Genomic DNA, 20,739 nt, shown 5'->3' with positions numbered 1-20,739 from the left:
GGAAATATCCTAACAGATAGGGAGATATATTAGAAAGCTCTAGTAATGAAAACAGCATGGTATTGGCCTAAGAATAGACAAATAGGACAACTAGTACAGCACAGAGTATCTGGAAGCCACCCCACAGGTCCACACATATATAACCACCTGCTTTATGACAAATGAACCCCTTCAATGCAGTGGAGATAGGTTATCTTTTTAGTAAACAGTGCTGGATAGCCAGCTAGGAAGAAAACAAAAGAGAGCCCTGATCCATATCTTTTTTTTTTTATTGGAGTATAATTGCTTTATAATGCTGTGTTAGTTTCTGCTGTACAATGAAGTGAATCAGCTATATGTATATCTATATCCCCTCCCTCTTGGACCTCCCTCCACCCCCATCCCACCCAACTAGGTCATCACAGAGCACTGAGCTGAGCTCCCTGTGTTATACAGCAGGTTCCCACTAGCTAGCTATTTCACACATGGTAGTGTATTTATGTCAAACCTAATCTCCCAATTTGTCCCACCCTCCCCTTCCCCCTCTGTGTCCATATGTCCATTCTCTACGTCTGCTTCTCTATTCCTGCCCTGCAAATAGGTTCATCTGTACCATTTTTCTAGATTCCACAAATATGCGTTAATATACGATATTTGTTTTTCTCTTTCTGGCTTACTTATACTGCATGAATAATCCATTACAGATGGATCACAGACTTAACATAATAGGTAAAACCATAAAGCTTCAAGAAGGCAAGATTTTTTTTGCGGGGGGGATTCATTAACTCAGGGAGACAAAGTTTTCTTAAACAGGTATAAATGTACTAACCATAATGGAAAAAACTGATAAATTAGACTTCATTAAAATTAAAAACTTCTTTTCATCATAAGGTACTACTAAGAGAATAAAAAAGCAAGCTACAGAATAGAAGATATTTATAATACATTTATCCGACAAAGAACTGATATCCATAGTATATAAGGCCCTCCTACAAATCAATAAGAAAAAGACAAACAACCCAATAGAAGAGTAAACAAATAAGCTGAACAGACACTTCACAGAGAAGATATCAAAATGGCAAGTAAGTTGGTAGGAACATCCCAATTAAGTCATAATGAGGCATATACCACCAGAGTGGCTAAAATTTTGAAAGACTGAAAAAACCCAAGGGCTAGTGAGGATGTAGGGCAATTGGAAGTCTCATATGCCGCTGTGGCCAGGGGAGTGTGAACTGGTACAATCACTTCAGAAAACTGGCAGGATTGTACTGAGGGCTGCGCATATATGCACATTATAGGACCTAGAAATTCAATCCCTGAGCACATACCAGCAGAAATGCGCCAAAACACAGGCATAAGAACATTCATAGCAGTTTTATTCATAATAACTCAGCTGGATCAACTCAAATGCCAAGTGTAGTAGGATGGATAAATAAAATGTGGTCAATTCTCACAACACAACAGTATTTGGCAATGACAAGAAATGAACTACTTCTAAATGTAGCACGGATGAATCTTACAGATAAAATATTGAGTAAAGGAAGCCAGGCAGGAAAAGTACCTACTGTATGACATCCATTTTTACAATAAAATCCAAAGCCAGGTAATGCCCATCTGTGGTGATAGAAATAAAAAATACTAGTTACTTTTGACACAGGGCATACTGCCTGACGGGGGTACACAGTAAGTTTCTGGGGTAATGGAAACATGCTTTGTTGACATGAGTGATGATTATACTCTTAAACAGGGAGGAAGCCTTCTACTTCTAGTTGGGATAGAGAAAAGCATGAGGTCATCATTTACACTCTAATGCTAAGAACAAGCCAGGTATGTTACTAAATCACAGACTTCTGAGAACATAAGATAGCTAAAAACATAATGAGATCTAACTGAATGAAAATAAAGAAACCAGCAAGCCCTTTCTAGGAGAAAGAAGACCCATAACTGCTCTTATCCCTGGAGGAAGAGTGAGAAGAGTCATTCAATGGTAAAAGGACAGATCACCCTGACTCTGAAGGAAACTTTAGTGGCCATGAGTGGATATAGGCTTGATGGAGTCACATCCTTGGGGAGCCTGTACCTACCACCAGCTCCTTCCCATAGGCCTTTACCTAGTGCACAAAGTGGGGGTCCACCAAAGGGTGGGTGCAGGGCCACAGATCTGTCATACTAAGGAGGGAGTTTGGATTTGATAATTTCCAAAGAGCAGATGGGGTGTGCATCCAGAGACCGGACACTCATGAGGAGGCTGCCACAGGTCAGTGATGCTTCTGACCTAAGTGAAGGCCGTGGCCTGGATGATGGCGAAAGTGAATGGATTTCATGAACCACTTTAGAGGCAGAGGAGACAGAACTTTCGGTGTAGCCTTCCTATGCTGCATATTTTATTCCGCTATTATGAGGTAAAAGTTAGAGTGACTAAAAAACCCATTATCTAATTTTGTCACAATTTTCTATAATGAGAACTGCAAATGGGAATCGTAACAGGATCAGAGAATGGGTGGAGGCTCTTGATCTAGACTAAACTGCCATCAAAGAACAAAGAGGCAACAGAAAGACGCCACAGGAAGACCATCACTATTTCAATAAAGAAATGAGCCACTGAGGTCAATCCAGAGCAAGTTCCAGAAGAGTCTTTGGACTATCAAGAAAGCGGGTAGGAAGCGACACATTCGTGCCCAAGAGTTGATCTGGGAGCAGAGAAAATTTCCTGGGTCAGGTAAAGAAGAGGCTGAAGATTGGTGATAACAATTTTAATAAATCTTGCAATATCATTTGATCTCAAGCATCAATCTAAGTGGACACAGTCAGTAATGGAAGTAAGTCTTTCCTAAAATAACCACAACAATAAAATTTCATTAAATAATTTCTTAAAGGAATTGGAAGGGAGGAGAAAAAGCCAGATCAGTTGACATCAAGTACCCTGGTCCAGACCCTCGGATGCTGAGAAATATCTTGGTTCTTGATTCTATGCAGCATCCAGTCATGATTGGTGTCCTTCTAGTTGTTACTATTTTTACCAAAGCTTCACTGAGTTGGGTTTAGGTTTATGCCTAGAAAATTATGCACAATGACATGAAAAATAAAATGCTGAAAGAAGAAGATTTATGAGATCATGTGATCAGTATAACGTTTGCTGTTCTAGAACATAGCTCAGGAAAGTGAAAGCACAGATTAATGAGGGATTAAGCCAAACATGAATTTTAATATCCAAAGACATTTATAAGCAAGAAACCCTGGGGTATATTTATAGAGCCACTTTAATTAGTCAGTATTCAAAACAGCTTTACACATGAGTCAAGTTTTCAACAGATTTGAAATACGCATCTCTTCTAAATGAGAGAGTTGAGGTATTGTAAACCAAGCATGGAATCGGGAATCGGAAGATTCGGGCTTGAGTTCTGACTCTGTCAGTTACAGACTTGGAGAGCAAATCACAAAACCTGTTCAAATGGAAAATGGAAAACTCGGGCTGCCACAAAGATGAAACACAACAATGGGTGTGAATGTGCTTTGTAAAACAAAAAGCGATATATTATTTCCTCAAAGGAGTAAAGAAGAGAAAGAGAACATATGTTGAGAAATTTGCTTGAATTAATTTTTCAAGTTAACAGTCCTATCACTAATGTCTACGTATATACTCTGCAGACAGAGTATTTTGAATTTACTGATAATGATCCAAGACCCAAGGATTCTGGGTTCTTTACCTGACTGCTACCCCCAACACTTGCGTTAGTATATGGAAGTGAGAGCTATCCAATGTATCTAAGAAATACCTCTCACAGTGATTGCTCATGGATTATACTCGTACCTTTCAGATAATTTCAAAAGGAACTATATATTGATAACTATATAGTTAATTTAGGCTGTAGCATCAGACAGACCTGGATTCAAATCCTACCTCTATCACTTCCTAGTTGTATGAATTTATAGACTCCAACAATCCCTAGGATCTGTTTTCTAACACAAGAGTGGAGATAGTCACAATACAGTACACAGCTTTCCAAGATTTAAGAGGTAACGGCATTGAATGTGCTTAGCAGAATGCCTGGTATGTAGTACAGACCTTGGAAGTGTTAGTTATAATGATATCTAAAATGTTGCTTCCCAGCAGATAAAATTCTTCATTTTCCACCTATTGGTCATTCCCATCCTTGAACAGGGATGCAGTTCCTTATGTACACACAGAAGCTCATGTTATTCTATAACCAGTCAGGAGCTCAACATTTATTAAGCAACTACTATAAGCCAGGCACCATGACAGACATCACGGGTACAGAGGTGAACTAGATATTGTCTCTATCCACAAATATTTCTGAAGAATGTAAGACCCTTGGGAATTCCCTAGCGGTCCAGTGGTTAGGACTCTGCACTTGCCCTGCCAGGGCCCAGGTTCAATCCTTGGTCGGGGAACTAAGATCCCGCAAGCCATGTGCGAAGTGGCCAAAAAGAAAAAAAAGTAAGACTCTTGAGGGCAAATCTTTGTTGGCTCTGCCCACCTCTGTTTCCCCAATGATTAAAATAGTGCCTGGATTATTGAATGTGCTTGGTAAATGTTTATGAAATGAATAGTCTGTGCTTTTTCTGCCATACTGATAAATATCCAAATTCCAACATAGAAACTACTTTTACTTTTATTTTGGATAGGCAATGAAGAAAAACTGTAAAGAAAAACATTTTTATCAGTACAGATATAATTAGTATTAGGTGTAAATCCTGGGCTCCTTGAATCAATGTTAATGATCTTCTCACAAAATAAATACAATGACATTTGGCACTTTGGAAAAAAAAAAAATCAATAGGCAGCACAGGTTGGAAAGAATTCACCAAGTGTTTGATAATGTGATAAAGGAAAAGAAACTTGATCCCATTCTTTTACTCTATGTGTTTATATTTTCCCCACCACTTTAATTTTAAGATGATAAAATTTCACTTAGAGATTTAAAGATTTAAAACATTGCTCACCTGGTCTTCTTCTCCTCCACCTTCTTCGTCATATTTTAAAATATTATCTCTTACATCGTCTTCTGGATCAATTAAAAGTTGCTTGGCCTGGCGTTCCTTATCCCGACGTTTCATCCATACTACGAACATCAGAACAAGGACTAGGCAGAAAGAGAGTAAAGACGTACAGTGTTGTAATTTTAAAAACTTGACCTATCTATTCACAGTCTTCAACATTAAAAATGTATACTTATATGGCTGGAAAACTTGTAATGCATCTTCCACTCTGTTACCTATTTCTGGCCTCACATGACCAGAGACAAGACAAAGCAGAGGCCCTAAGCGCTAGGTTTAGAGTGTGAGGACCCGGGTTCTGCAAACTGGTGCCCTGGGAACTCACTGAGTGGACGTCTGTCCTCAGTTTTACCATCTACAAATGGGGACAAAAACTATTTCTGTCTTTTACTTTGTCTTGCTAGAGGATAGGATACGCTTAATATAATGGCTTGTAAATTTTAGAACAGCAAACAACAGTAAGTGAAATAGTCACTCATTATTTAATTGCTGTTTCATTCCAGTTGATCCGTCATCATTCTACTCCCCAAATCAGAGAGAAGGGCACTTGTCAAGGACAGGACGTGCTTGCCAAGATGCCTTTGGTAGTACACTAGACCCGGATCAGCGACTTGATCTTGTGGATTTTTGACTCCCAAGGGCCTGGGTCTTTCTACTGCACTATTGTGCTTTTTTCCCCTTTCCTATTCAACTGCATGTTTCAGGTAAGAAGGCCAGGGGATTAGTTTGAGCACTGAAATAACATTAGGCGTTCATGCTTTACATTTCTGTGGCAGGATTAGAATCATAAATTTTCCAGTGCGTTGATGTTAAAATCAGCATTGATTCATTTTCCTTCAAAATGGCTTGAGTCACTCCTTCATGCCACAATCCATCAGCTCTAAGTCTTTCTTGATAAGGTTGGCATATATGCCCCACGTTAGTTGAAACTGAAACATATCCTTAAGTGTACATCTAGTGCACATTCCTTCTAAAATCTGGGGCTATCAGTTTACATCCTGAAGCAAAAGATTTAATGACCCTTATTTGAGCACATTTTTATTATTGGCCATAAAAGTAAATATCCTCCTTGTAAAGCCAGATACATGATCTCATTTGCCATTGTTCCAGGGCTAAATCTAGCAAGTGGATTATTAGTATAGCATGTAGGTTTCAAATTATAGTCAAAGTAGTCTCCACATAGGAAGTAAAAAATGCTTAGCCTTCTACAGTAATTGCTTAGAAAAAAAAGGGTCAGGATTCTAAATTACTAGAATACTTGCAAATGGAGAAAACATAAAATAAATGGCCAACATTTTCAAGAAAGTGATTGATGCATAGCATGATCGCACAATAAACTAAGTCCTGCTGCTATTCAACAATACAACACAGGGTCCAGGCAATTTATTCTTTCAACCTGCATGCTTACAAGTGGTTCCTAAAGTACTTTCCAGTGGTTAATTCCTTGCATTCCACTGAACCAAAGACTGCAAAGTATTTTACAAAGGAGCAATTCCTTAATCTAGACTTGCTCTAAAGACAGACAGTTTATTGAGCTGTGCAATCATTTCTATTACCCAATGTGCTGTATGAAGTACAATCTCTCACTATTTTATGCAGCCCGTCAAAAACAAATACCTTGATCCTTGCATGACTGGAGCAGGTTGCTGACTGCACTTTATATGAAGGAAAGCAAAGGAAAGCAATGTACTTATTTTCCTAAATCACCAACTACGTGCCATGAATTCAGACTCGAATCCTAAGAGAGAGGCTCCAACTGAGCACTGTCTAATATTTTTCTATGAAAAGAGTTTGCTACAGCTCCCCAAGCGATCAGCATCAGAAAACTGCAACAGGGCACGAAAGAGGTAGGCTGGCTGGGTTTGCTGCAAACATGTAAGTGCTTGCAAGGATGCTCAGGGCTCTTCTCATTCTGAAGTGGGCTTGGCTGCTAGAAAATGCTCAGAGGTGGAAGAGAGTTGTTAGGTTACGATGAAAGGCGACAATAAAAAGTTACTTTGCTAAACATCCTAGAAGCAATAAGAATTACACCTAAGAGACGAGGAAAGTACTCACTGAGCAGGATGATGATGCAGAGCAGGATGGCAATGATGGCGCCCGTGCCCAGCCCTGCTCCCACAATTCTGTCCACATCTGTGCAGTCCCCGTTGGAGTCACACTGGCAAACCTTTACGCGAAGGATGGAGATATTTGACTTGGGAGGATTACCCGAATCTGTGATTATGATTGGAACTTCGTATATCCCGGCTTCAAGAAATTTTATCTTTAAATTGAGCTGAGCAAAATCACCTATACAAAAAAGGGAAAAATACAGTCTGATAGTTCATACATTATACGATTCAAAAACACATGGCATCTTCCAGAACGTATTACTCCCAAATGGTACATATAAAGCAGATTTCAACTATCCTGCACTGTCAAGTTTTTTTTTTGTCTTTAAGGGCTTCTAATATCTTATTTAAACTTTAAGTAGCTTTTAAAACACATTTAAGGGGAAAATAATAAAGCATTTAAAATTAACTTTTCATGCCAGGTCAAAGCCTCTCAACGGCACATATATTCAAATAATGAACCTGTTCTCACCATTAAGCCGAGTGATGGTCCAATTTCTCTTAATAGTCACTGGAGACAAAGGAAGATCAAAAGCAAATGGTCCAGCGTTTGGATCAATGTCATAGTCAAGTGCTGTGATGTTAATTGAATTGGGGTCCGGAGTTTCGCAAGTCTCTGCCTCCTGAGGTAGCACTTGAGGGGCATTGTCGTTAATATCAAGTAAATAGATCTGCAGTGTTCCCGTTCCACTCATAGGAGGGATTCCTTAAAAGGGAGAAAAAAACCACAAACCGATGCTGAACAATTCTTTCCCTTGAGACTCACTTACGGTGAAACTCTAAGTTTCCAGCCTGCTTGCCCCTATCACTGCGTAACCTTGGAAGAATGTAGTTGCCACAGCATCTCGGCAGACTGTTTTTGGTACAAGGCCACTTCATGCCTCTTTTGCAAGATGACCCTGTGCTGCCCCCGCCGGGGCTGCGGGCGCTGAGGGGCGGTAACAAGGCGCATGCGCACGCCCCTGGCCCGGCCGAGGGTGATCCGGCGCCCTCGCCGTCCTTGCTCTGGCCCCCGTGCACATCGCGCTCCTCTAGGCACCGGGCGATGTAAGAGAAGCAGAACCCCGGGCTTATGATCTCATGGGCCCTACTCTTTGAGGGAGAACCAAGCCGTGTGCACAAAAGAACCCGAGAATGCTTTTCAAGCTCAGACACTGCTCTGAAATATCGAAACAGTCTACAGACAAGTGATACGGACCCACAGACCTCATCTTGGGGAGGAGCCCATGGAGAAGAGACATGGTATTTACTGATCAACCAACTACCTCCTTGAGAAAGTACTAGGTTGCTCCCTATACGTTATTTCATTGTCATCCTACGAAGTAGGTTTAAACAGATAGGCACCGAAGTTTCTGTAAACTGGTCACGGTCGCACCCTCTTGGAAGTGGTAGGGTTGGCTAGTAAAGACTGGTCTGCCTGACCCCAAATCCGTTCTCATTCCACTATAAAATGCGGTCTCTGTACTTATCACTTGTGAAAATTTAGACTGGTGATTTGGACTCTGCTGTGTTATAAATATTTATAAATAAATATATAACAAATATATAAAATGTAATGAAAACATTATATAAACATAATATTAATTAAATATATAAGACAATTATGTTTAATTATATAATTTATATATATTGTATAAATCTAATATAATAGAAATATAGGAATTTTCAAAATAAGGCTGAATATGGAAACCCAGAGGTTTAAGTGACCTGCCCAAGGTCATGAAACTAGGAAGGTACACACATACACTCCTCAGGAGGGGACAAGGAGAAATCTCCACGGACCTCTCTAAGGAGCACGGATGGCTCTGAGAGCAGGGAGGTTAAGGTGGAGTGGTAGGATGGCTGTTCACGATATTCTAATACCACCAGAACCACTATGATTCTTTGTAGTTTGAGTTAGTTTCACATTTATTATCACATTTAATATTATTTGACTGTCATAACAACTTCATAGAATAGCAAGCAGCAAAAACAACAATCAATAATGAAACAAAGGCACAGAGATTCTAATAGCTTGTCCAATTATTAAGAAGCAGAACTGGGGCTCTAAATCCAGTCTTGTGATTTCAAGTCAAGTGCATTTGCAAAGCGTCACAGCTACACAGGTTTAACTGCTCACTTCTCTCTTGTATCAAACACCTTTTCAAGTAGAAAACAATCCACCTTGGTGAATGAAAAATCTGGTTGTAACTCACAACCAACATATATACATATAATTTTATAGCTCTTTAAATCTCAACATAATGGTGCAAGGTATATTACTTTAAGTTTCACTGTGGAGAAAGCTACCACTTAAATACGGCGAGACAATATACAACAGACACGAATGCTGTGCTTTGATGTGAAATGGCAGAAGAGGGTCCTGTCAAGTTTCAATTCTAAATATTTGAACAGTAGGTCTCATATTAGAAAGGATAAGAAATATTGCTTTGGCCCTGTCACCATGTAGATTTCTGACAGATAATGATCTCATTGAATCTCATTATACAGGATTTGGAAAGGTTCTTTGAAACTGTTCTTATCAAAAATGTTGACATGCAACATTTTTCAAACTGCATATCTCGGCCACCAAATAGAAAAGCCTACTATTTTTATTAGAAGCTAACATTCATAGTCCAACATTAAAATGATTTTAAAAGATGGTCATGATTCAGTTTTAAAACTATTAACACATACAGAAATGTTTATTTGAGTGTTTAGTTTGTGCCAGGCACTGTTTTAAAAGCTTTACATGTACAAGCCTTGTTATCTTCCCCTGTACACTATGAATTATATACTGCTACCATTATCCCTATTTAACAGAAAAAGGAAATGGACAGATTTAAAACCTTGTTGCCAGTCCTGCAGTTAGAAAATGATAGAACTGGAGTCTGGACCCTGGGGGTCAGGTGGAACTTCAAAGCTTCACTCTTAAACCATGTCATATTGAGAGCTGAAACAAGTCCAACTCCAGTTTAACGTGAGTCATTTTCATCTTACATATCTAAAAAAAAGTGCTCTCTATTAATATCAGCCATTTAGAATCCAGCAGAGACCCAGAAATAAAAAAGACGCTAAACTATATATTTATGTTTTTCAAAACCAACACACTAAAGCTCAAGTACTCAATTATTTCAATTTATGCATGAAATTTAGAGTTTCCTAGCCTATGGCAGACTACAGGTAGAGAATTAGAAAGAGGAAAAATGCTAGATACAGACAAACTGATGGCAGCAAACACATCGACTAGAAGAAATATAAAAAGACCACCTCAAAAACCACAGTATCTGGGCCACTGAGGCATCAAGGTGCAGCAGGGCAGAAAAAACACAAAGGCTTGTGATCACAATACTAGGCAACTACGGAGGATATAAGGACACTGGGAACATTCATTACAGAAGACAGGGAATGTATCACAGAAAGCCCAGTGGAAATGGAAAATAGAAATTGAGGCCTTAGAAGAATGAAGGTCAGTTTTCTAGACAATTGGGTTTTGTAGAAAACTTCATTTCCTGATGATGCATTTGTGATAAGGCTCTACGCTCTTAACAACATCCAGGATAATACAGTGACTATATTTAATTACGTACCATTGTCAGAAGCAAGGAAAGTAGCGTTATATATGTTATTTTTCACATTTGGAGATTCTCTGTCCAAAATAGCAATTGTAGTTATCTGCCCATTCACAGGATCTATTTTTAGCCAGTTGGCAGGATCAGATAATTTTGTGTATCTACAAAATGAAAGCACAATACATTTAATATTTTTGACATGACACTTAAAAAATAAAGCCTATTTTTCAGGTTTGGTCCCAGATGAAACCAGTGCGTTAACTTGCATTTTTGTAGATGATGGTTGGACATGCAGCCGTAATGCGGGAAAGAATTTCTGTGGCAGTGGTTTGGGGAGGTACATGAAGGTTGTGTGCTGCGTGGGCAGGCGCACAGGAAACATTGCATAGGTGTTCCAGGGGAAAGACGAGGAGCCCAGTCTCCCTACTGCAGGTTGGGGTTAAGGGGGATTTGACAGATCTGATTTTAAGCTGTTATCTAGTTCATAGGATAGCAACGGTGCAGAAAAAATAGCTCAAATATATCTTCTAAGTGAGCAGGAGCCCTAAGGTATAAGGTTTAAGAGAAATTTTAATAGAAGTTGAATTTTCTATCACAGAACACTCCTAAAACGTTTACCACCTTATCATGGTGGAGATGTGGTCACAGTGGGGAGGCCCCCCCCCTCCTCCCAAATTCCCATTCCTCCTAGGATCTCCCCACCTGGGCCAAGCCTCAGAACTACACCCTCCAAGGGAAGTCCCACGGTCTGAGCAGATTTATCTGTATCAGCTTAACCTCCTTTTTAATTTGGGGTGGGGATGAGCTTTTCAAGCTTGGGAAACCAATAGACAAATTGAAAAACATATCCTATGTTTTGAGAGGTAAAAATTTGCAGGAGTCCAGTATACCTATTCACTAGCTATTTCTCTATCTTGATTCCAATGTATAGAGAAATGAAGAAGATACGCAGTTATTTATCTGTTACCAACAGTTCTGAAAGAAGTTAAATAAAATATGAGCTAATTTTAAAAGTTACCATCACCAGCGATGCATAATAGTCATGTGGAATATGCTCTGCCAATCATCTACTCCCGCATTAGGAAGGATAAATTACACTTTGCTGAGGCTGGAAATCTTTACAGATATGTGTTGTAAGTCCTATAACCACTGTACAGGTGAGGGATGAAAATAGTTAGCTCTTATATCTTGGTGTTGGCATGAGTTTTCTTTTCTTCCTGATGTGCGGGGAAGAGATAAATGTTATAAGCTTCTGAGACTCCCCTATTTACTCACAGGAGAAGCTTTACGTGATGGTTGGCATAAAAGCACAGGCTCGATTATTACTAAAGACTTTAAAAAAGGAAAGAGGACAGAAGAAAAGAGGCTGAAAACTTATTTCTTTAAATAATACATGAGTAGATCCATTCTTCTACTTCCGATATAATATACTCATGGATCCACTAAAGAAACTTCATCAAAGAATTAAAAATAATCGTGTAATAAAGAGTTTGGGTGCTAATGAAAATTTCTCACTCCAATGGTGAATAGATTTTGTGCACAGCATAGAACAGAACGTAAATTACAAAATGGCATTTGATACCTAATATTTTGCTGCATATATCGATCTGGGTCCTGAGCAGTGAACGTTGTTAACATGGTACCGGCATGAAGACCTTCTTCTTGGCGAATGATCTTAGGATTTGGGGCAAAATAAGGGTTTTCATTCACATCAATAACTGTGACAGACACAGTTGCAGTTGACTGAGGTGGGTGCTGAATACCCTTGGCTAATGGCACTTGATTTTCTGCAGCGACAGTAAGGACATACATCCTATTTGTTTCAAAGTCGATTGGCTGGAAAAATGAAAATAATTTTTTTAAAGGAGAAACCATATTTTTGCAGGAAATAAGAATATTTGCATTCTGCAGTTTATCCTTCTAGCAACTCCATTTCTGAAACATTAATTTTTCATTCACTACACCATAGGTTCCTCTCAAATTTCTGGAAAATATGCATTAGCATGGCCATTGACTGAAACATTTATCGCAATTTAACCTACTTATATAAGATATTTATATATCGGGCATTTCAAAGATTTATGTTCACAAAATAATGCTTATTACTATTGCACGCTGCATTTATTTAGCTACATCTAACAACTTAGTTATTCTTAAGAACAGCACTGTTGACCAAAAATAAAAAATACTAAATAATCTGGGATCAAGTGAGAACATGATGGTGTAGATTGTACTCTCAAACATTGGTACAAAGACCACTCCTCATCCAGGAAAGCTTTTACCAGTCTGTGATGGAGTGGACAAAACAAAAACTAGAAAATGTGATGTTTTTTTCTCATAAAGCTAAACTTACTCTATTTAAAAGTATCATTCATAATTTGAAGTATACATTTTAGAGTACACACACACATATACACCTTAAATAAACAGTAGTGTTTGTAGGTAGAAGGACTTTTATTTTTTCTTTAGTTAGCAAACTAAAAACTTTATTTTTTCTGGCTGATTTCCAAAATAATTTTGGGGATTTTACTGGTCTGTACAAATCCCAAATCTAGGAACGCCACTCTAGATAAAGGCAACGCGCAAATAACCTTAATGTAAATATTAACTTCCAGAGTTCCACTGAATCCCATTGTCAATAGAAAAGTTACCAGGAGTCAAGGGACCAGACTGGACTTTCCCTCTTAATTTCCCTGATCACCTTCTAGCTGAGGTGCAGATAAGCATTACTGTGCATAACAGTATGAAAAAAAGAGCTGGGAGAGCTCTCATGCCATCCTGGAGAGTCTAAGAAGGACCAAGGGCAGCAGCTACGAGAAAGCCACAATATTAGCACAGACCACACCAGTTTCTTCACCTAGACCACCTCCTCAACTCTTCAGAGTTTCTTCCCTCTCACTCTACAATCCCCAGTTCAACTTCCCTTTCTGAATTATTTTCAACAAGACGGCAAAGAATCCAGGAAAGAAGACAATTCTTTTGAGTAAGCGCATTAGCTCCATGAAACATCCCTGACAACACTTACTTATGCTAAGAGCTTTAATGGGTATTAAGCTTATTTATCCCACAGAACAACATTGGGACTTAGGTACCAGTTATCTCCTCACTGTCTGTGTAAGAACCTGAGGCTTAAAAAACCTGCCATGTTGTCACCACTACAAAGGGCAGAGCTGGGATTCGAACACAGAGGGTGGTGCTGTCACTCACTATGCTGTGTTCAGAGAATTTCCCACTCCCACCTCAAGGGGGAGATTACCATTCTACTCACGCACATATAACATTCTTGGCAACGGAGCCCTTGGTACACCTTTCTCTGTAAGACCAACATTCAGGTTCCCTTACGAATCAAGAATGTTGGGAGGCGAGGCGAAGAAGCAGCTCTCTTCCCTGGGTGGCTAAAAAGAGATGATCGCTTCAAAGAGCTCTTCTATCCGTTGGCACCATCTATTCGTTACCCTTGAAGTTAACATCCCTTTTACTTCCGGCGCTCAACTTTGTTTAATTTTTTTTTTGACAATTAAGGATCAGAAGAACCAATTTCTTAAAGTCTTGAAAATAGCACTTAAAAACAGCAATGTAGGGACTTCCCTGCTGGCACAGTGGTTGACCTCCACCTGCCAATGCAGGGGATGCGGGCTCGAGCCCTGGTCCGGGAAGATCCCACATGCCGCAGAGCAACTAAGCCCGTGCGCCACAACTACTGAGCCTGTGCTCTAGAGCCCGCGAGCCACAACTGCTGGGGCCAGTGTGCCTGGAGCCCGTGCTGCACGATGGGGGAGGCCACCGTAATGAGAAGCCCACGCGCCATGGCAGGGAGTGGCCCCCGCTCGCTGCAACTGGAGAAAGCCCGCGTGCAGCAACAAAGACCCAACGCAGCCAAAATTAAATAAAAAAACAAAAGGAAATGCAAGCTAATACTTAAAAAAAAACCCAACAAAACAGCAATGTAAATTCAAAACCTTTTAAGAGCGTAGGCCCTCTCCTTGCCTACACTCACCCTGTTTTACGTCTGTGATATTTTCTGGTTTGTTCCCTGAGCCAATACTCTAATAGCAACCTGTAGACATAAGAATAGTATGTGTGGGGCATCCTTCTTAATAGCTATCAATTGGCCATCAAAAATCCATGATGTGACATATCACTAACACATCCATGGCACTGACAGCACTGTTGAGGGCTGTCCTGTCTTCCCTGTTAAAACTCCCTGATGACTGAAAAACAATCATATTCCAGGGATAAAGTGAGACTATCTATGTTGGCCTCGGCATAAGTGAAAAATAACAGACCTGACTCCTCCAAATACATTAACTCAGATTCAGAGATGTTCAAAAGAAAAAAGTCCTGAGATTCAATAACAACCTAAGGGGTGGGTGGCATATATGGGTTGCTGCAGAGTAGCCATCAGAGAGACCATCGCACTTACCTTGACTACGGTGACTAAGCCATCGTTACTGTTGGGGTCGGTTTGAATGGCAAAGCGCCCGGCGGGGTCCCCGCCGCTGATTCTGTAGACGGCGTTCCAGGCTGGCGTGTGGGGCTGATCCTTATCTGTCACAGTTAGATTAGCAACTATGATATCTACCCTGTTTTCAGGGACTTCGCCATAGAACTGTAAGAAAAGACAAAGCTCAGTCAGAGGAGCGACAGGCACGGCTGAAGGACAGTGTGTCTTGATGACCACACTGCCCTGATTTTACCACCCCATTAAATCTTTATTATCCACACTAAACAAGGAGATTAGTAATGCAGGTAATCACAGCATTTATGTTTGACTTTAAAAATACTATAACTTTTTTCGGCCCTCAAATTATTTTTTTGAAATTATGTTACAGTTTCATTACTATTAAAATTAGCGTCCTTCTGTGAGTATCTGGGTGATTAATGGTGGGGGGGAGTGGGTAGGAGGAAAGGACTTGTCTGAAGGAAACCATTTTACTCAAGAGATCATAATTATATGCTGACAAAGTAGCATCTATCAGTCATGTGGTTCGTGCACCTGAAGATATTTATAAATATTTTGTTATAACAGCATAAAGTCTTTTTAGGGCATTTCTTCCAGGCAGCATGTTTTAACAACTTTATCAGTGGACTTGGGGAGGACGAAAAAACAAATTACTTCGGTGCCTTATTTAAAACCCTGGTGTAAGTGACAGGAAACTTAGGAGTCAGTAGCCATTCTACAATGAGAAGAATGAAGCAAGTTCCAGCTCTGTTTAACGCATTTATTATTCATGACAAAACTTCTCAGTAATGGACCACAGGCCTAGACTTCTGTGAGTGACAGTCTGTACTTACTGTCATGGCAGTAAACTCTGGAGGATTGTCATTGACATCTGTCACCGTGATGACAGCCGTGGCTGTGTTTGAAAGGCCATATGTGGGATTGCCTTCCATGTCTGTAGCTTGAATTATTAACGTATACTGTTGCACTTTCTAAAAAGACATAAAGATAACAACTTAAATGAAACTAATTCCTCAAGAAGACGTAACAGTTGTTCTGTAAATGGCTCTTGATTACACACGGAAAGCATAGCATTATTCACTCTGATTAAGAGGACTCAAAATTTCCCAAGTGGAGTTTACTTTAACTTGTGAAGCACAGGTCTGGTCCTTGTCTAGAGAGATTTAACTATATGTTTTCACCTCTACTGGCGGAAAGGAAAGCGTGGCAGATGTGTGAAATTCACTGCGAAGCTGAAACTTCCATCTGGTCTCAACCTTTCTTTTTCTTCTGAACTTCACAACATTGTCATCAAGCATTCAAGTCATGTGGTTTGTATTTACTTTCTCATACGTTAATTTCTACTCGGTTTAGGATACTGAAAACAATAAAGAAACTTGAGAGAGAGAAGAAAGCATATATAATTCATAAAGTATATATGCTTTCCTTTTATATATCCTTACAGATGTTGTTTCTATTATAACAAGGTTGATAGAGTAATTTTCTCCTAATTTCCATTAGTGTATATTATTTACAACTATAGAGGAGAGAGACATGGTTAAATGAAGTCAAAACCAGAATAAAGGGTTTATGTCTATGTCCTTCGTTTTGTAACACAGTAGGTATTTAATAGTTGCATACTCAGTGGACTGCTATTTGGGCATAACACTCATTGGGTCCACAGACCTATAATGAATACGGATACGTTTTCATATAGGTGGTTAATATCAAATAGGCATCACTGCTTTCAAATTCCAGACTGAAGTTTTTAAAGGGGAGCCATATTCAGCTGTAATGTAATCTAAGAGAAAAATCTTGAGATCGTCTGAGATGTCTACAGCACTAGTTGATAAAGTTCTGTATTAGGAAAACCTAAACAAAACAGATACCTGAAATCATTAGAAATCTCTGTGGAAATTGGCACAGATAAAAAATATAGATCGTTGAAAAATGTTAAAACATCCTGAACAACAAAACTCACTTCTTCGTACAAAAATAAACAGTCACTGCAAAGAGTAGTTTTCTCTAATTCTAAATATAGCCAACATTATGAATGGCCACTCTTGAGGGATTTCTGGAGCTTAGGGAGAACAGACACAAATTGTAGCTTTTGCTTTAGTTGTTAGTGGGAAAGGCAAGGCAAAGAAAGGGGTAGGAGGGAAAGTCAAACCTCACACATTCAATTTTTAGTGTCTGTCCACCAAGATGCCAATCTCTAGCAGTTATTTCAGTTCCTTTTCCTTTGTCTTCAAAAAAAACACCCACTTTTTTGATTGGAAAAAAAAAAGAAACAAAGGAACAGTGTTGGTTGAGCCATTTTAATTTTTCTTAACCCATAACCCCTCACCATAATGCTTACATAGGCTAAAATATTTCTCAATGATTTCCATTCCCAATCAAGAGTGTCATTTCAGCTTAATGCTCTCACAGTTAACAAGAGAATTTTGTAGGGCATTCAATTCAGCCTCCCAGCTGAAAAATCATGAAAAATAAAAATTTGGTATGACTTTGAAATGCCATTTTTGTTGGCTGCTATTTGCAGAAACAGATGAACATTCTCAAAAAAGAAAAAAAATGGAATTTTTTACAGAAGATAAAAAATGTACATAGGTATTATCTGGAGATATGGTTCTTTGTTAATGTCTACTTTACAGTGATCTTTAGAATTATATAAGCATAATATGTACAATTTTCCACTGAGCTGATATATTGGGCTCAGTAGCTAATACTTGAAATTTCCTATTGCTTCAAGCTAGTCTTGAGATATCTAAGTTACAAAAGAACATTGTTATTTCTAAAATGCAGTGTTTCTTCGAGTAAAGAAAAACACCAACTTGGTAAATAATATAATCTCCAATTTTAAGTGCCTGATTGGTAAAATGCTTTTACATTTAGTAAGGAAGTCATCACAGTCTATGTTTTAGACAACCAAACTATTTAGAGCTTCTTGCCTAATTTAGTCACTTGGCATCTGGTTATGAATGACTGACATTTAGATTTCGTAAGAATTTGACTTCCCACCCTCAGAGTTTCGCATCTGATCAAGGGGACTTCGCTTAAAAACATTTCCTTGCTTTCTGTTCTAGAAAGGACAAAGTCTCAACCCCTCTGCTTGCTGTCAATCCTTCCATCTCTGTGACTCACCTTTCCCACCAAAGCTCTCACCTTCCATTCACTGACTCCATACCTTGAGCTGTCTGTATTTATCTTCAAATGCCTATTGCATTCCTGCGCCACTGCATTTGGCATTTTCCTCTGCCTGAATCAGTGGTTCTTCACTGGAGCGATTTTGCCCTACATCTCCCCCAGGGGATATCTGTCAATAACCTGAGACATTTCTGGTTGTCACAACTGGGTAGTGCTACTGACGTCTAATGGGTAGAGACCACAGACGCTACTAAACACCTACGATGCACAGGACAGGCTCCCACAACAGAGACTTATCCCGTCCAAAATGTCAACAGAGCCGAGGCTGAGAAACCCTGGCCCAGAATACCCTTCCCCCTTTATCTGAGCCTAGCAAACACGAAGCTTAAAGTCACCTCAGAGATGACTTCTGAAAGTCCTTGAGAAAGAGCTGTTTGCCTACTCAGGACACACCTCTGTCACTGTTTCTAGTTTCTGAGGCTGTTATCAGTCCATCTGTCTGTCCTCCCCGGCTACACACACACATACCTACACCCCTCCCCAGGGTCATTGCTTTGCAGACGTTTATGTCCCTGGCATATAGCGTAATGCCTGACACAGCATAAGCAAGGGACAAATGCTTTTGAATCTGTAGCTGGTGGATGAATGTATGGGAAACCTTGGGCCTTGCATTATATTATAAAAATCATTTCAGGTTTGGGAAAAACCATCTCCTTATTTACATGGCTAGCTATCATTTATTCATTAAAACATATATACTGGGAGCAGAAACTGGCTCACTGTTTCCCAAACTGCTAAACTGATTCATATACCATCTTCCCAATTCTGCTATATCCTCGTATTTCCACACCATGAGTCACTTACTATTTATCTTGACGTGAACTCCCTTTTAAAAAACAATTTATTGTAAAAGTACTGTAAATGGAAAACTAGCATCACTTGCCATAAATATAACTCTAAAACTAAACACAATACAATGCTTGCGCTCTGGCAGTCTCTACTTGATGGAGTAGCATCTAAAAGACTTGTGGTCTCTGGTTTTCCCTAGAAGCTTCCCTACGTGTATCAGTTAAAACCATTATACTTGTGTGCCACACTTTTGAAACTAGAGTGCTCTAAGTGAACGAAGAGGTGAGAACATTCAGTCATCCATTTGGCACACATTTAATGAATGTCTACTAGATGCCAGGCGGTGTAGTGTCTACCTGGACAAAATAATGAACAAAACCAGAGATGGCTTTGCTGCCATTAAATGAAAGAGACAAATATGAATGGGTCACAGGGCCAAATGTGCAATGCGACCATAGTGAGAGTAGGAAGAAGTGATGGGAGGAACCTTTCATAGGGTGCCTTCAACCAGTCCTCCAAACCTGGAGGGAGGAATGAATGCAAGACGCATTCTGGGGGTAAACTGAGAGGAACTTGACGGCTAAATCAATCAGTGGATGGATGGCAGGGCACAGGAAAGGGAGGTGTAGACCATGATCTTGGGAAACTGGGGAGGTGGCACACTGATCACATGAAATAGAAAATTCCTCAGGAAGCACAGATTTAGGGAGATGATAGGTTTGCTTTTGAAAAGATGCATTGAGTTCAAGGATGGACAAGTAAGTAATAACGTCTGAGAACTTGGGAGGGAAGTGCGGGTTTGTGACCCTGTTCAACTCCTTAAATGCAAAGCCCCGGTTCCCTCATCTGTGAAATGGGGCTGACAGTGCTATCTACCTTGTAAGTTTGTGGGCTAAAAAATTTTTTTGGAATGGTTACTGTATACTGGGGCATTGTTCTAAGGGCCTTGATAATAAAAAAATAACATTTATTGCGAAGAAGCACTAACTATGCGCCACACTATACATTGTGTCTCATTTAGTCCTCAAAATAAACCTATAAGGCAGGTGGACTGTTTTCATCCCCATTTTACAGAGGAGGAAACCAAGGCTTAGGGAGCCAGGGAAGCTTGCCCATTGACACTGAGTCATAAGCAGCTGAGAAAAGATTTGAATCCAGGTCTCTCTGAGTCCAGAGTCTGTACCATTCATGGTTGCGCTATATGAGTGCCCTCCAAGCAAGTGGGAATATATGCACGGCCTGAGTGAATCCTGAGTGGGGGAAGGAGGCAGAAAGCCAGATTCCAAGGAGACCAGGAAAAGGTAGGAGTGAGAGGTGAGTATGGGCTGCCCTTCTTAGGAGTCTGGTGTTGACAAGAAGGAAATCGAAAAACTTGAACTATTCTTCCAGGTTCCTGTTCAAGGTGAAAAGAAGAGAAGCACATGGACCTCAATGAATATCGGGAGCTAGAAGGCAGATATGATGTCCATGTAAGACGGTCGCTGTGTATCTGGAGGAACACACGCCACTGTGTGTGCCCTGGGGAGGGGCTGAGGACCGGCTCTTGGAGAGTGCAGATTAGCCTGCTCTATAGAGAGATGGGACAGAAACCTTCAGGCAGGGGAAACAGAAGACAGAGAAGAACAGAAAAGTTCAGATCTGT

General features: G+C 39.8%; 1 protein-coding gene across 1 annotated transcript in view; it reads right to left on the bottom strand.

The window, feature by feature from the left end:
• Positions 1 to 20,739, bottom strand: part of CDH2 (cadherin 2) — a 212,837-nt gene that overhangs the window by 25,872 nt on the left and 166,226 nt on the right. The window contains exons 8-14 of the mRNA XM_061170305.1: positions 15,956 to 16,093; positions 15,084 to 15,269; positions 12,243 to 12,496; positions 10,679 to 10,821; positions 7,582 to 7,815; positions 7,054 to 7,287; positions 4,945 to 5,084 (exon numbers count right to left, since the gene is read on the bottom strand). Of these exons, the coding sequence (XP_061026288.1) occupies positions 4,945 to 5,084; positions 7,054 to 7,287; positions 7,582 to 7,815; positions 10,679 to 10,821; positions 12,243 to 12,496; positions 15,084 to 15,269; positions 15,956 to 16,093 (1,329 nt within the window). The remainder of the gene's footprint in view (positions 1 to 4,944; positions 5,085 to 7,053; positions 7,288 to 7,581; positions 7,816 to 10,678; positions 10,822 to 12,242; positions 12,497 to 15,083; positions 15,270 to 15,955; positions 16,094 to 20,739) is intronic.

This window comes from Eubalaena glacialis, chromosome 15 (assembly GCF_028564815.1).
Source record: "Eubalaena glacialis isolate mEubGla1 chromosome 15, mEubGla1.1.hap2.+ XY, whole genome shotgun sequence".
NCBI lineage: Eukaryota > Metazoa > Chordata > Mammalia > Artiodactyla > Balaenidae > Eubalaena > Eubalaena glacialis.
Note: the sequence above shows the minus strand (reverse complement) of the source record. Positions and strands in the feature narration are given on the sequence as shown.